Source organism: Caenorhabditis briggsae (assembly GCF_000004555.2).
Source record: "Caenorhabditis briggsae complete genome, chrI, whole genome shotgun sequence".
Lineage (NCBI taxonomy): Eukaryota > Metazoa > Nematoda > Chromadorea > Rhabditida > Rhabditidae > Caenorhabditis > Caenorhabditis briggsae.
The window spans coordinates 10,678,982-10,692,271 of NC_013489.2; the positions used below are offsets into that span (position 1 = coordinate 10,678,982).

A 13,290-nucleotide genomic window follows, 5' to 3' on the forward strand; every position below is an offset into this window, starting at 1 on the left:
AGATATCAAAAATTTGTTAACTGATATATATATTAGAGATATTATGATAAATAATTTATTAGTTGACACATTTTTGATATCTCTCACAGGGATCGAGATAATTGAGCTCAAAGTTGACTTATGGGTGCGCTTCTTCTAGAGAAAGTACGGTAACTTTGAATATTTGAAAAAGTGCTTGTTTCATCTTTGTCGAATAGGAAATTTTCAGATAATATAAGAGGAGTCTATTTTTTTTTTTTTGAAAGGGGCTACTGTTTTGTACAACAAATGGTCGAAAAGCCAGTGCACTCAAAAAAAAAATAGTCGGCCAACTTTGAAGTCCTTAACAAGTAGCTCAGAATTTTTCAATTTGTCTGAAAGTTTTAGCGTAGACTAAACAAGAAGCGAGCTTCACTTTTGTAATTGAATGTTTCTTTGTGCCAAATCAACCAAGCAAGCTAAGGGGTTTTACAGCGGAACAACTAAAAAATCATCTCTAATTTAGGCATTTTTTGTCACTTTTGGGACATATTACTCAGCATGGAATTCGGTAAAAAAGTTGTACATTACAAAAACTTGTATATTTTCAGTTTTAGTTTTAAACTTTCAGAACTATGGAGAAATTCTAAAATCCTTATTCGAACTGTAATGACATTATGTATTGACTATATAACTACTGTAAACTCTAATAGAATTACCCTCAACTTTGAGCTCATATATTTTGTTTCCTGACAAAGAAATCAAGAAAATGGTCCATTGACAAAATATTAATCATGATATCAAATATATGTTGTCAGTTAAACATTGTTTGGTATCTTTCACAGTAAATGAGATACATGAGCTCCAATTCTCTTCCACCCAACTCACTTTTTTATCTGCCTAATGAGGACGTCGATCTCGGTTGTATTTCAACGTCTCGAGTGCGACGGTCATCGTTTTCAAACGAGTTTCCAGAATGTTCACATGAGTACGTGACTGAAATGAAAGCTTTTTTCATAACATATCTACAGTAACCCACTCTATTTGTCACTGGAACATATCCTTCCTGAGCAATCTCTGCCTCATAAATCCGTTTCACATCTTGCCATTCCTTTGCGTTTGTATCGAATTCGAAGTATTCATCCAATGCAGTTCCCAGGAATTTTGACATCGAGTTGACAAGATTCAAAAGAATAATTCGATGGGATCTTGCGACAATGTTGATGTAGTAGTCACCAAGATCTCGAACACATCCAGTTCCAGCTATGTAGATCCGTTTCTCTTCCTGAACGTTTATTGCACTCGGCAACTGCCTTTTAATGTAGCGGTCGAGCTCTTTGGCCATCGGACTATGAGATCTGACCGTCAATCCAATATGATCAGTGAAAAGGAGAACAGTTTTGAACTTCTCTCGCATCAGGTAATGGTCCGGATGCTCGAAAAAGTACTCGAGAAGTCCATGCTTTGTAGAACAGGCTTCCTGTAAATGGGTTTTTTGCACATATTTAAAAAAAATCCTTACCTCAATCTCTTCCTTATTCCTCAAAAAGTGAAAGAATATCATGACATCTCCCATTTCCGCCATCACATTTCTTGCTTGCACATCCTTATAAATCCCCTGAAGATCTTGGTTCAGTGCCAAAAGGAATTCCTTCTCACGGCTCTTCTTGAATGCTTCATACAGGGTCCTCTGCTCTCGTTCCAAATCATTTCCAGCGTCATCCAGGTATCTCATATTCTTTATAGCTGCAGAGAGCCCTGCGAAATTTCAATGTTTGTTTACAATTTTTAAAATGACACCTACATTTCTTATTCTGCTTGTCCTTGTTCTGGCGCCAGAGTGCGTGCAACTCGGTTTTGAACAAGAGATACTGAAAATTTCCAGAATATTACTATTTTAGATAAGAAAAACTCACATCTGCACTATTCTCTCCTGGTGCTGGATAGCAAAGCTTGTTCAGAATCTCTTCGATATCTGTTGGGACATCAATTGGTCCATCGTCTCCTCCAAATAGTTTTCGACTTTGTTCAAGTCGTTGATTCAGAATTCCAACTGAACAATAATAGCTCATTCTGAATCTCTGTATTTTTTCAAACTCACTGAATTCTGGTTTCGTGTTTTTTGGAATCGCATATTGTCTAGAAGTGTATGGTGGTTCACCGGATACCACAGGATCCCGTTGGTATTCTGGAGGAGGAGCTCTTGAAGTCGAAGGTCTTGGTTCCGGTTGAATGGGATATTCAGTGTATGCAGGTGGTGGAATATCCGAAGTACTCGTGGATTGAGATGTTACATGCGCTGGTTTCGTTGGTCGGTGGGAGTTCTTTTTTTTGTTTCTCTGAAACGTTTCCAGATTTTTATGAGAAGTATTGATTTTTAGAATGATCTTTCTCTTGAGAACTTGAAACCAAATTAGCAGCAGTGATAAATTAAAAAAGGCTTGATGATAATTAGGAGTTGAAACAGAGAACCTTTTTGGTATTTACGAGTGTCTTCCGTGTTTATTTTTTCAACAAAAACTGACGTCTTCTAGAACTTTCAGAATTTTTAGAATAAAATTAATGAGTGTTGCAATATTTGAGAGTTATAATCAAGAACTACAGGGAAGAAGGTCCACCGTAAAGGCTCTGATGAAGAACTGAAATTTGGGTAAAATGTTACTGAGGTTATGATTAAGATTTTATCAGTTGAACACTTTTTGATATCTTAAAAAAGAACTGAGATAATTGAGCTCAAAGTTAAAAGTTAGGGGCCGCTTGAAATAGAAACGCCGGTGGCCGTGGCCGAAGGTTCAAAGACAAAAAATACCGTAACTTAAATATATAGATATATAAACTGAAAACGCACAAAAATAGAGACAATCAATCCAGAAAATTTGAAAAATTGTGTATTTTCTTCGATTTTTTTTCAAATTTTTTATACTTTTCGTTATTTTTGAGTTATTTTTGAAGATTCTTTTTTCATTTTTCCGAACTTTTTGTCTGAAATTTAACGGGATGATGTTATTGACGGAAGATTAATGTAGATTACTGTAGAAAACCTTGTAGTTTGTAGTTTATTTTTGCTAACAGTCTGCATTTTGACGTGAATGTGTTTGTAGAAAAGCCTACAAAAGGAAATTTGTTTTCTACAGTAATCTAGAGTAATCCAAACACCGTTCCATCAAATTTCAGACAAAAAACCGGAAAAGTCGGACAAGAATATTCGAAAACAGCTGAAAAACCTAAAGGTCTAAAACCTTTGCATGAAAATAAATGAAAATAGGTTTTTCTCCGGAAAATCACAAAATTTTTAGGTTGTGATAGTTTCCGTCGTGGGACCTTCGGCGCCGGCCACCAGTGTTTTCTTCCACAGAACCGATTTTTTTACCAGACTGGCAACTATTGAATACAAAATTTTTTAAAATTAATTTGACATATTTATGACACCGTTCAGAATGCATACCCTAACTCCAAAAAGACTCCAAAAAATTTCTTGTCACCCATCCCTGAATTAAAACTATAAATTAAATACAGAATTTTTTAAAATAATTTGACATTTTTATGAAGCAGAATATTTTCCAATAAAACGTTCAACAAAACAAAAAGAATAGTTTGACCATACTTGTAAAATTCCGGGCCGGGCCTGAAGAAATTTTCAAGGCCCGGGCCCGGCCCGGAAGGCCCGGTGTAAAAATTTCTGTATTGTTGAGCCAAATTTTGAGCTCTCAATATAATTTTTTCCATTTTTTTTGTATTTCGGATTGTTTGTCTGTCTGATCAAAAAAGATCGAAAAACTCGAAAAAAATTTTTTTGGTCGAAAAAAATCACATAAGGGTTCCCCCTTATGTGTTTTTTGAAAATTTCGAAACTAGTGAAATGACGGGCTCCGAAATTCCGGAAAAAGCCCGGCCCGTTACAAGTATGAGTTTGACACGATTTCCAATAGACAACCATGTAGGTAAAAACGAAACTAATCGAAGTGTGTGTGTTTTTTCATCTCTATTTCTCTTCTATTTCCTCTTTTTTCGCTACCTACTTGTCTCCTTCTCTTCTTTCTTTTTTATCTCTATCGACGACCGACCAGGCGATAAACCGTGTACAAGTGCCCTTTTTAACTGTCATTTCCTGCGATAAGAACCAATTCCTGACTTTTGGACCCTCTTTTGTCCATTAGTAGACTCCAAGAATGTGATTCATGTGTCTAGACAGAGTGCCAATCACTATGGAGACTTCATCTTTTTCTTTTGAAGCACTCGACGAAAAAGCTCCAAACGTCATAAATTTTAATTGGAGTAATAGGAAAAAAGTCGGATGCTCAAATGGGAGTAATAATCAGACACCCAGTAGAAGGCGTTATGAAAAAAAAACGAAAAAACTGAAAGACCTGTGTTCAAAACATATCATAATAGTCGAGTCATGTTTAAGATTCTAGTGTCCAAACATCGGCTCAGAGATTCAAATATGCCTTTTCTGAAACCAGAAGAAACGGAAAACTATGATTTTTTGATCCCAAACGATTACAACATGGTGCATAATTTTCCGGGCTAAAGTTTGTACTAGCATAAAGTTTGAGTGAGGCGTTGTACTAAGCTCAATTTTGGAGTGCGAAAATTCAATCAATTCATCAGTAAATTGGTCAAGTTTCAAATTTTTTTTATTAACTTTGAGCTGAGTTATCGCTTTTCAAAGTTGTTTCATCCCATGAAAATTGCAAGAAATATTAAACCGTTTATCTTTGAACTATTATAACATTAACTAGACTTAAGGAACAGCTTTGAAAATTTCAGTAGACCTGAATCAAAAATAGACTTTATTTGTATCAATTTTCTTGCTTTCTACATACTTATGTCTAAAGATACACCCGTTTTTATCAGTCGGGGTGATTGGGTGTCACCCTGTAGTATATTCGAAAAAGGAGTCATACTTTATCGTGACCCTATTTAAAAAAATTCCCGAAATCTAAAAAAAGATCCCTAAATTTTTGAGCCTCCCTTATCCCAAGTCAAATCAATCTCAATCTAAAAATGCAAATGTCTTCTTCTTATTTTCCTTTTTTAGGAGGCCATCTGTTCTTTTTCACCGCCACTAGAATAAATGTTCCTCCATCTGTACTCACCCGTCCCATCGTCTTTTTTTTTGTAGAATTCCTCCTTCTCCTTCTTTCCTCCAAGCCGTGTGACGGAGAATAAAAAAACGAAGAAATTCGAGTTACCTAAAAATCGGTTTTTCAGTATGTTTGAAGTGGAATTTCAGTTCAAATTTTAGAGCAAACGAGGTAAAAGATACATAAAATCAAGAATTGAATAGAAAATAGGATAATAACCTTCTCTCTTTTTCGAAATTAGGAATAAAGAGAGAGAGAGAGAGAGAGCCATGGCGCAGAATAAGAGGAAGGGAGATGGCCAAAAAACAGAGAGATTTAGAGAATCGTGCAAAAAAAAAGAAGGAGATGGAAAAGAGAAAAAGACCCTGGACATGGGACCGAATGAAAAAAAAGAGAAAGAGAGGACGAAGGGACGAGAGAGTGAGAGAGGCAAGATTAGAGATAATGAGATGAGGAGAGGAAATCGAAAGGATAAGTTATAGCAGAAAGAATACAAAATAGAGAATCAGCTGAAAATAGAAGTATAGACAACAAGAGAGCAATAAGAACTAGGGCAACCAGAAATTGCGGAGCCATTGAAGAAAATGAAAGTGAAATTGGGTGAGCTAGAGAAAACAAATCAAAAAGGAGTATAATCAATGACTTTTTTGAGGATTATTGGGATAACATAAATTACGAAGGAGCCACTTGGAATCCTGTCTTGAAGAAATCTTGGACACCGTAAACTCTCTAGTAGACCGAGACTTAACTTTTAACTTTGAGCCAATTTATCTCGGTTTCCGGGAAAGATATCAGAAGGTGGTCAACTAATAAACATTTTATTATAATGTCCCAAATATTTTTTTAGTTGACTACTTTGCAATATCTTTCCCAGCAACCGAGATAATTGAGCTCAAAGTTGACGACTTGGGGTGGCATTTCATTTGAAATCACAAAAAATAGTTAACTGAATAGAGCAGAAGTAGTCGATGTGCTTTTGAGAAAACTGTTATGTATATTGTCAAAAGTAATGAAAACCAAAATTACAACTTTTGTTCTTCAAGCGGTTCAAAATAAGAAGCGACCATAGTACCGTAAATGCTCTGATAGAAGCCGGCTCAAAGCGTTATTTTCGAGCTCGATTATCTCTGTTCATATAAGAGATATCAAAAAATGTTCAACTGATAATTTATTTATCAAAATATCATCAATATTTTATCAGTTTACAGATTTTTGATATCTCTTATAGGAACTGAGATATTTGAGCTCAAAGTGTACGTATACAGTAATTTTTTGAAATTGCGTCCAAATATAAAATGTTTTTTTTAAAGTATGTCTTTGAATTCTCTGAACACAAATGAAAAAATCAATCAAAAATCAATAAAAAATCGAACGTTTCTGCAAAAAAAAATCAGGTGAAAAAATTACACACGTGGATCAACAGCGAAAACGAAAAAGGAAATATTCCCATATAATTTTTTTCTTTCCGTCCAATTCTTCTACTGTAATTAAAATTCAAAAAAAAAAAGACATCTGGAACCGATTCAACTACAAAGATCTACGAGAATTTTAACGCCTACGGAGTCGGAGACTATCAAAAGAACTTTGCCAAAAGCCAAATTGTTCATTTTCCGCCGTTCGGATTCAAAGTTTTTTTCAACTTGACGCCACTCAAGGACAGCAACAAGGAATCTCTCATTATCAACATGACAGATTTAGATAATCTTCTGAAAATCAGTACTAGATCGGCTTATTCTACATGTCTAGATTCGAAAGTCCATGATTATTACAAAGAAGTATTTGACATCATGTAAGATTTTGTGACCTGAAAAATAAACAAATGTTTTTTACAGCCACGGACAAAAATCGGCAGAATATTCGGAGCAACTTGAAATCGAAATGAAATATGCTGGAGTATCTTATGGAATCGGTACAGTAAAAGTGAGTTTGTTTTTTGAAATTTTTCGGGCGGCCAAAAATCGAGAAAAAATTTTTGTATTGCCCCCGCCACCACTCAAAAACAACTGATTTTTAAAAATATTTTTAGGGTTTCATGTGTTCGGTCAAGAAGGAGAAAGGGCAAAAGACAGTTAAGGATATTGCCGAAATCACTTCACAATTCTACATACAGCCGGTCAGCAAGGAAAAAGAATGTCTTGTTAGTTTTCATTCGAAAAACATTTTGAATCAAGATTTTTAAGGTCAATACTAATTCCACCGGACTCTCTCGCAGTGATGATCTTGAAAAGGGATCACGAGCTGAAAAGAGATGCGAAAACAATGAGCTCCAGGAGAACAGAGCTCTAGATATTGAAATTGTTGAGAAGGTAATTCAGCTAGTTTCATTGTATTGGGGTAAAAAATAAAGGAAAGAGATTATGATGTTCAAATAAAAAATGATGGAAATAAATAATAGGTTTCAGGGCTAGAAAGGAGGATTTTCAGATAATATTAACCTCATGGGATTGCTTCAAGTCTTTTCGCAATTGCTGGAAATACAAAATGAAAATACAATAGATTTTTTCACAGTCATTTTGACAAATTTACCGGCCTCAAGCGAGCAATCAAATTCATGTTCAATTCTCTTGAGGTGTTGATAAGTTCCTGAAGATAATTTTCCTCGTGCATTTCATCCGTTGAACTCACAGCTTGGAAGCTGTTACTTAGCTGACGCCTGCAATGAACATTTCGTTGAATCTTATTATTCGCTTATCGCATTACATTGTCGCGATGCTCTCAATATCACATCAACCGTGATTTCGTTCCATAGAAATGATTGATTGCTTGTCTGCAATTATATTGATTCAGAGGTGGAAAAAATTGAATAGTTTTATTACCAGACTTGGCACCGAAAATTTCTTCATCCAAGCCCTTTTATTAATGATCTGTTCGGCTTTTGTAACATCTTCAATGTCATCTAATTTAAATGTTATCATGTGCTTATTGTTAGCACCTCCTTTAATCGGAAGTCGATCAACAGATACAATAATTGCAGGCCCGGAGATCCTGCAAGAAAACATTTTAATCCCAAAATTTAAAAAAGCTCTACATACTTGCATTGAGCCAGAAGTTCAGCCAAAACATTTTCAGCTGTGCGATTCCGGAACCTTGTTTCAACATTGACAAACGCGAATGTCTGGAATTTTCAATTGGAATGTTTTATATCGAAGGTTTGCAGAGATCCAAAAAATCATCTAAAACGTTTTTGGAGGAATTTTTTCTAGGAATTTTTCGAAGTTTTTCTTTAAATTTATTCAAAAAATCTACGAAATTTTTTTTTCAAAAACGAAATTTTCTCCAATAAGGCACACTGAATGTAACTTAATTTTTTATACCGCAAGATTATTTTTAAAATTACTACCTGTCTTGCCTCATCAACTTCATTATCCTCATCGCCATTCATAGCATCATCATCATCATAATCACTTCCGGACCCACTTTTCTTTTCAGAATCCATTTCCTCGCAATCCATGCTTCTTTCGTCGGTTTCTTCATGTTCTTTTGGTTCGCCTGGCACGTCATCAAAAAAATCTGCCCACTCTTCTGAATCGAAGGATCCATCGCTTGCATCGTCGCTGTTATCAGATGAATCGGGAATCTGCAAAAAAAACATTCAGACAATTCAAGTTTCTGTAATTTTGAGGCATTAACATCAAAAACAAAGAAAATCTCGGGGATTTTATAGTTTCATTTTTACCCAACTTTTTACCCCAATACAATGAAACTAGCTGAATTACCCCTTTACGCTTTTGAGCCCCGACGGCTATGGCTGACTGATAATTCAGTGAGTCAAGGGTTTAGCTGCGTTCGAAAGTGTACTATTCACTCCAAATACTCGTTCGTTCTCATCTCATCAACGGTATCCAATTTTTATCATTTTTTACAGGGAAGAGGTTTAAAACTGGAATAGTCTGGCATTTGAAAACCTTCACAATTTTTTTAATAAATTTTCTTAAATGTTTTAAACTGGAATGGTTCGGCAACGAAAATTCTATACTCGTTGACTGTTTTCTTTATAAATTTTACTGTTTCAAGGTTTTCTCACATTTAGATTTATTGTTGCAATGCCACTGTATATGTTGAGCACCCCGCTTTCAGCAATTCCTTCATTAAGTCATCGATGTCTATGCATTTATTCTACAGGTTCCAAGATAGTTCACTTTTCTAAATTCCGAAGAAAACGGCAGCGTTTCGTTGGGCCTGATAAGAAGAAGGTGAGAACTTAGGAGTTCTCAAGAGACAAGAAATCCACGTGTAATATGTGGAGGAAATAGAAAGGGTTAGTGAACCAGGGTAGTTCACGTCACCAAATAATAATAATAATAATACATTCAACTTATAAACCTCTTCCCTGTAAAATATGATAAAAATTGGGTACCGTTGATGAGATGAGAACGAACGAGTATTTGGAGTGAATAGTACACTTTCGAACACAGCTTAAACCTTTGACTCACTGAATTATCAGTCAGCCATAGCCGTCGGGGCTCGAAAGCGTAAAGAAAACCAGGAGAAATGTCAAATGAATTCTAGGAAAATCATTCAAAATCTAAGACCTAGACATAACAAGTAAAGAAAATACAAAATAGCGAAAATCCGGCTTTGGAGCATTTGGAGCACTTTTGCTATTTTCAGTGACTCGACTTCGGTTCACATCTTCCAGTTTCACGACGTTTCCAAGAACAACGACAGTGGACCTTAAATAAGTTAAAAACTCAATCGAACAGATCATTGCAGAGTCATAAAAGACCCGAAAGAGTATTTGCTTACTTGTGACTCTGGTGCTCTTGGGGACAGTGGGTACGTATGGGAAGCAAATCTGAGAGAGGGTCCGTAATGAGACCCATGTCACGAACGGTAGGGGAAGCGTTTATGATACTACCGGATATTGTAAAAGGGTGGGCTGAATTATGAGATCCTAATCGGAGAAGATCTGTTTTTTTTCTTCCCTCTGATCGGCCTCGTGAGAGGCATTTTCGGAGCCCCTTGTTTACCACTATATTTTCAACTTATGAATAAAATAAATTACAAATTACAAAAGAAACATTTTGAGAAACAAGGGCTTCGAATTTCGTACAATAAGATATAGTACCAGACAGATAAATTTGTCTTCAGCGCATCAACGGTCGTCGATATTTGTTCTGAACAATTCCTTTACAAACTTTACTGTTTCAAATATTTCTTACAGGGTGTTTCAAATAAGAGCTCCAATTATATCGGTTACTTTTGATATGCCTAGACATCCATTTTGAAATACTCCAATGACCCAGAAAACCTGAAATTAATTTCCGGAAGCTAATCGAAACTAAAAATAGTGTTTGTTCGCGTCAAGATACTATTTAAAAACAAACTTCACAAATTTGGCTGTCTGGTACTATATCTTATTGTACGAAATTCGAAGCCCTTGTTTCTCAAAATGTTTCTTTTGTAATTTGTAATTTATTTTATTCATAAGTTGAAAATATAGTGGTAAACAAGGGGCTCCGAAAATGCCCCTCACGAGGCCGATCAGAGGGAAGAAAAAAAAACAGATCTTCTCCGATTAGGATCTCATAATTCAGCCCACCCTTTTACAATATCCGGTAGTATCATAAACGCTTCCCCTACCGTTCGTGACTTGGGTCTCATTACGGACCCTCTCTCAGATTTGCTTCCCATATAAACAAAACTACAGCCCTTGCTCTTCTCCGCGCCAAACAACGTGTGAAGTTTGTTTTTAAATAGTATCTTGACGCGAACAAACACTATTTTTAGTTTCGATTAGCTTCCGGAAATTAATTTCAGGTTTTCTGGGTCATTGGAGTGTTCAAAATGGATGTCTAGGCATATCAAAAGTAACCGATATATGCAATTGGAGCTCTTATTTGAAACACCCTGTAAGAAAAATTTGAAACAGTAAAGTTTATACAGGAATTGTTCAGAACAAATATCGACGACCGTTGATGCGCTGAAGACAAACTACTTTTTCGCGATACTTGCTGGGTATATCTGCACAAGATACAATCGTATCCTCTGAAAACTAATTGAAATGAATAGGCGTAAAAATCATCGGGTTTGGAGCGGATAGAAGCGGAGTACCCAGTGTTAAGCAAGAACTTCATCAAATCATCATTCCAATGTCAGTTAGTTTCGCAGATGGTCGTTCGTTCCTATATTATAGTATCCTGTATATCCTGTATTAAAATGCAAAAATAAAATGTTTACTGTTTCAAAATTTTCTTAAATATAGATTTACTATCATCGGGCGTTGGTAATACGTAAAAATCGATAAAAGTTTTACTGTTTCAAGTTTTCTTACAAAGTAATCGAAACCAGAGAACATAGTCTCAGCTGAAATGCATCACACATTATTGCGTCTGAAAACATTAATTTTATTGGCATTAACATAGTTCTGACTCATATAAGGTTGTTCAAGCTACGAAGAAGAAGTTGTCCGTTATTACAATGGTGTCGCATGTATTTGCTCGAAATAATTCCCTTACAAATTTTACTGTTTTAAATTTTTCTTACAGGGAAATCCACTTTTCGACTTTTCACTCCATGTATTCATTAGTGCTCCTTCTCATCAACGGTATCCGGCATTGGAATGTTGCTATCGATACAAACTCTGCAAGGGTGTTTGCAATAAATCGATAATTGTTTTCTTTCCTGGAATTTACTTTGAACAAGTAAATCCATCTGTCGGATTTGATAATCGATTCGCATTCTTCACTTTAACAGACAACCTGAATGTAAATGCTTTACGAGCCATTGTATTTATGAGAAATCGCTAAAAAATCTATTTCATACATTCCCAGAAAGCAGTGATGGCAACGGCGAAAATAATATTTTCTTTAATTATCAATATGTGAAGGAATCCATTAGAATACTATTTAGTGATTATTAACCTGTCAGTTTTTATTACTTCTTCTGATTTTTGTGTTCAATTTACATCAATAATTAGTTACACTAGAAAAGGACAACAGAACTCTTATAGATATATGTTTCCCAGAAAGCAAACAAGATGTACCAACTGCACTTTAAGACTGAAATTGTGATCATGTGAAGGGACCTGGCAATATACTGTACATTGGCCTATATAATTTACGATTATCTTATAGTTCAGATGTAAGTAATGTTTCCTATAAGAACGGAGATCTGGTATCCTAGAACTTTTAAGTTAATCTGACGCCAGAAGATCGTTTTGTTTTGAAGTCTATGAATATGTTAAGAACAGAACAAATTTTTCAGGTTATTAGATTTATGTAATGATTATTAGGAACAACAGAAAAAGAAAATAATAAAGACGTTCAATCAATTATTGAAAGACTCGATCCATTGGTTGTGCATGAAAGTGCATCTTTGATCGCAGTCGATTCCGATGTTTTGAATTCCGACAAAGTGTTGAATGTAGGTTTGAAGAAGAATTGGAACCATTTGGACGAGATGTTTCATTTCTTCCGATTCGGCTTTTCTTTTGAAATAATCGAGAGTGATGAAGTAGACTTTTGGAAGATCCTTGACTTGTTTTGTGAAGATATGAGCATTCCAAACATAGACAGTCACATCCTTCAAGAATTGATGAATTTGGTATTCCAATGTATTTTGATCCTCCTCCAATAATCCATTTTCTCCTTGTTTTGGGAAACCATCGTTCTCTCCGAATTGAGTGAGCAATCCCATTTGGGTCATACGTGGAAACATGTTGAGTAGAGAATCCTGATGATTGATTGAATTTAATTCCGATTTGAGTTCATTGAAAGCAATTGTGAACCACATTGGAAGACGAGGACGTTCTGGATGTTCTCCTTGAATTTCAATACTGTGTTCCAGGAAGAGATCCGTTTCGTTTCGAAGATATTGAGCATTCGCTCTGACACGCTTCTTGATTCCAGTGTTGTCGTCATCAAGAGTGATTCCATGGATTTCAGCCATAAGAGAACGGAAATCGAACATAATGGTTACAGAGAATAAGAGAGACAATAGGCAGGGGGCACAAAATCGGAGAGAAAGGCGGCGAATAAAGTACAAGAATAAGAGCCCGCTCGCGGCTGATATCTCGGCTCCCGCTATTTATCACGGTAAGTTTCTTTAATACTTTCTTTGGGTTATAACACCATTATTCAGTTGCTACACCACCTACGGAAATTGTGGTTGGCGGCGAGGACACTCTACCATGCTCCGAATCGCAATCTGATCGACAAACTGTCATCACCGACTCGTTGCCATATCGAGAGCCAAGTGATAGTGAGTGACCTAAATTTTACAACAAATAAGACAACCTTTTTAT

The 13,290-nt window shown here is 35.7% G+C and overlaps 5 protein-coding genes across 5 annotated transcripts in view; 2 read left to right on the forward strand and 3 right to left on the reverse strand.

Moving 5' to 3' along the window:
* Positions 1 to 858: 858 nt before the first annotated feature.
* Positions 859 to 4,219, reverse strand: CBG25379 (the record flags this gene model as incomplete). The annotated part of the gene is made up of 7 exons (XM_045241201.1): positions 859 to 954; positions 998 to 1,438; positions 1,481 to 1,716; positions 1,763 to 1,829; positions 1,875 to 2,011; positions 2,060 to 2,297; positions 4,163 to 4,219. 7 exons carry the CDS (start codon positions 4,217 to 4,219, stop codon positions 859 to 861), a joined length of 1,272 nt encoding a protein of 423 aa, XP_045099334.1.
* A 1,095-nt stretch (positions 4,220 to 5,314) lies between these two features.
* On the forward strand, positions 5,315 to 5,649 carry CBG25380 (the record flags this gene model as incomplete). Its single annotated transcript, XM_045241202.1, has 2 exons — positions 5,315 to 5,465; positions 5,531 to 5,649. 2 exons carry the CDS (start codon positions 5,315 to 5,317, stop codon positions 5,647 to 5,649), a joined length of 270 nt encoding a protein of 89 aa, XP_045099335.1.
* A 68-nt stretch (positions 5,650 to 5,717) lies between these two features.
* Positions 5,718 to 8,594, reverse strand: CBG25381 (the record flags this gene model as incomplete). The annotated part of the gene is made up of 4 exons (XM_045241203.1): positions 5,718 to 5,744; positions 7,862 to 8,030; positions 8,078 to 8,160; positions 8,463 to 8,594. 4 exons carry the CDS (start codon positions 8,592 to 8,594, stop codon positions 5,718 to 5,720), a joined length of 411 nt encoding a protein of 136 aa, XP_045099336.1.
* A 3,720-nt stretch (positions 8,595 to 12,314) lies between these two features.
* On the reverse strand, positions 12,315 to 12,956 carry CBG12861 (the record flags this gene model as incomplete). The annotated part of the gene is made up of 1 exon (XM_002640270.1): positions 12,315 to 12,956. One exon carries the CDS (start codon positions 12,954 to 12,956, stop codon positions 12,315 to 12,317), a length of 642 nt encoding a protein of 213 aa, XP_002640316.1.
* Position 12,957: 1 nt separating this feature from the next.
* CBG25382 overlaps positions 12,958 to 13,290 on the forward strand; it is a gene marked incomplete at both ends in the record, with an annotated part of 1,143 nt that continues 810 nt past the window's right edge. The window contains 2 exons of the mRNA XM_045241204.1: positions 12,958 to 13,081; positions 13,128 to 13,247. Coding sequence (XP_045099337.1) covers positions 12,958 to 13,081; positions 13,128 to 13,247 — 244 coding nt within the window. The remainder of the gene's footprint in view (positions 13,082 to 13,127; positions 13,248 to 13,290) is intronic.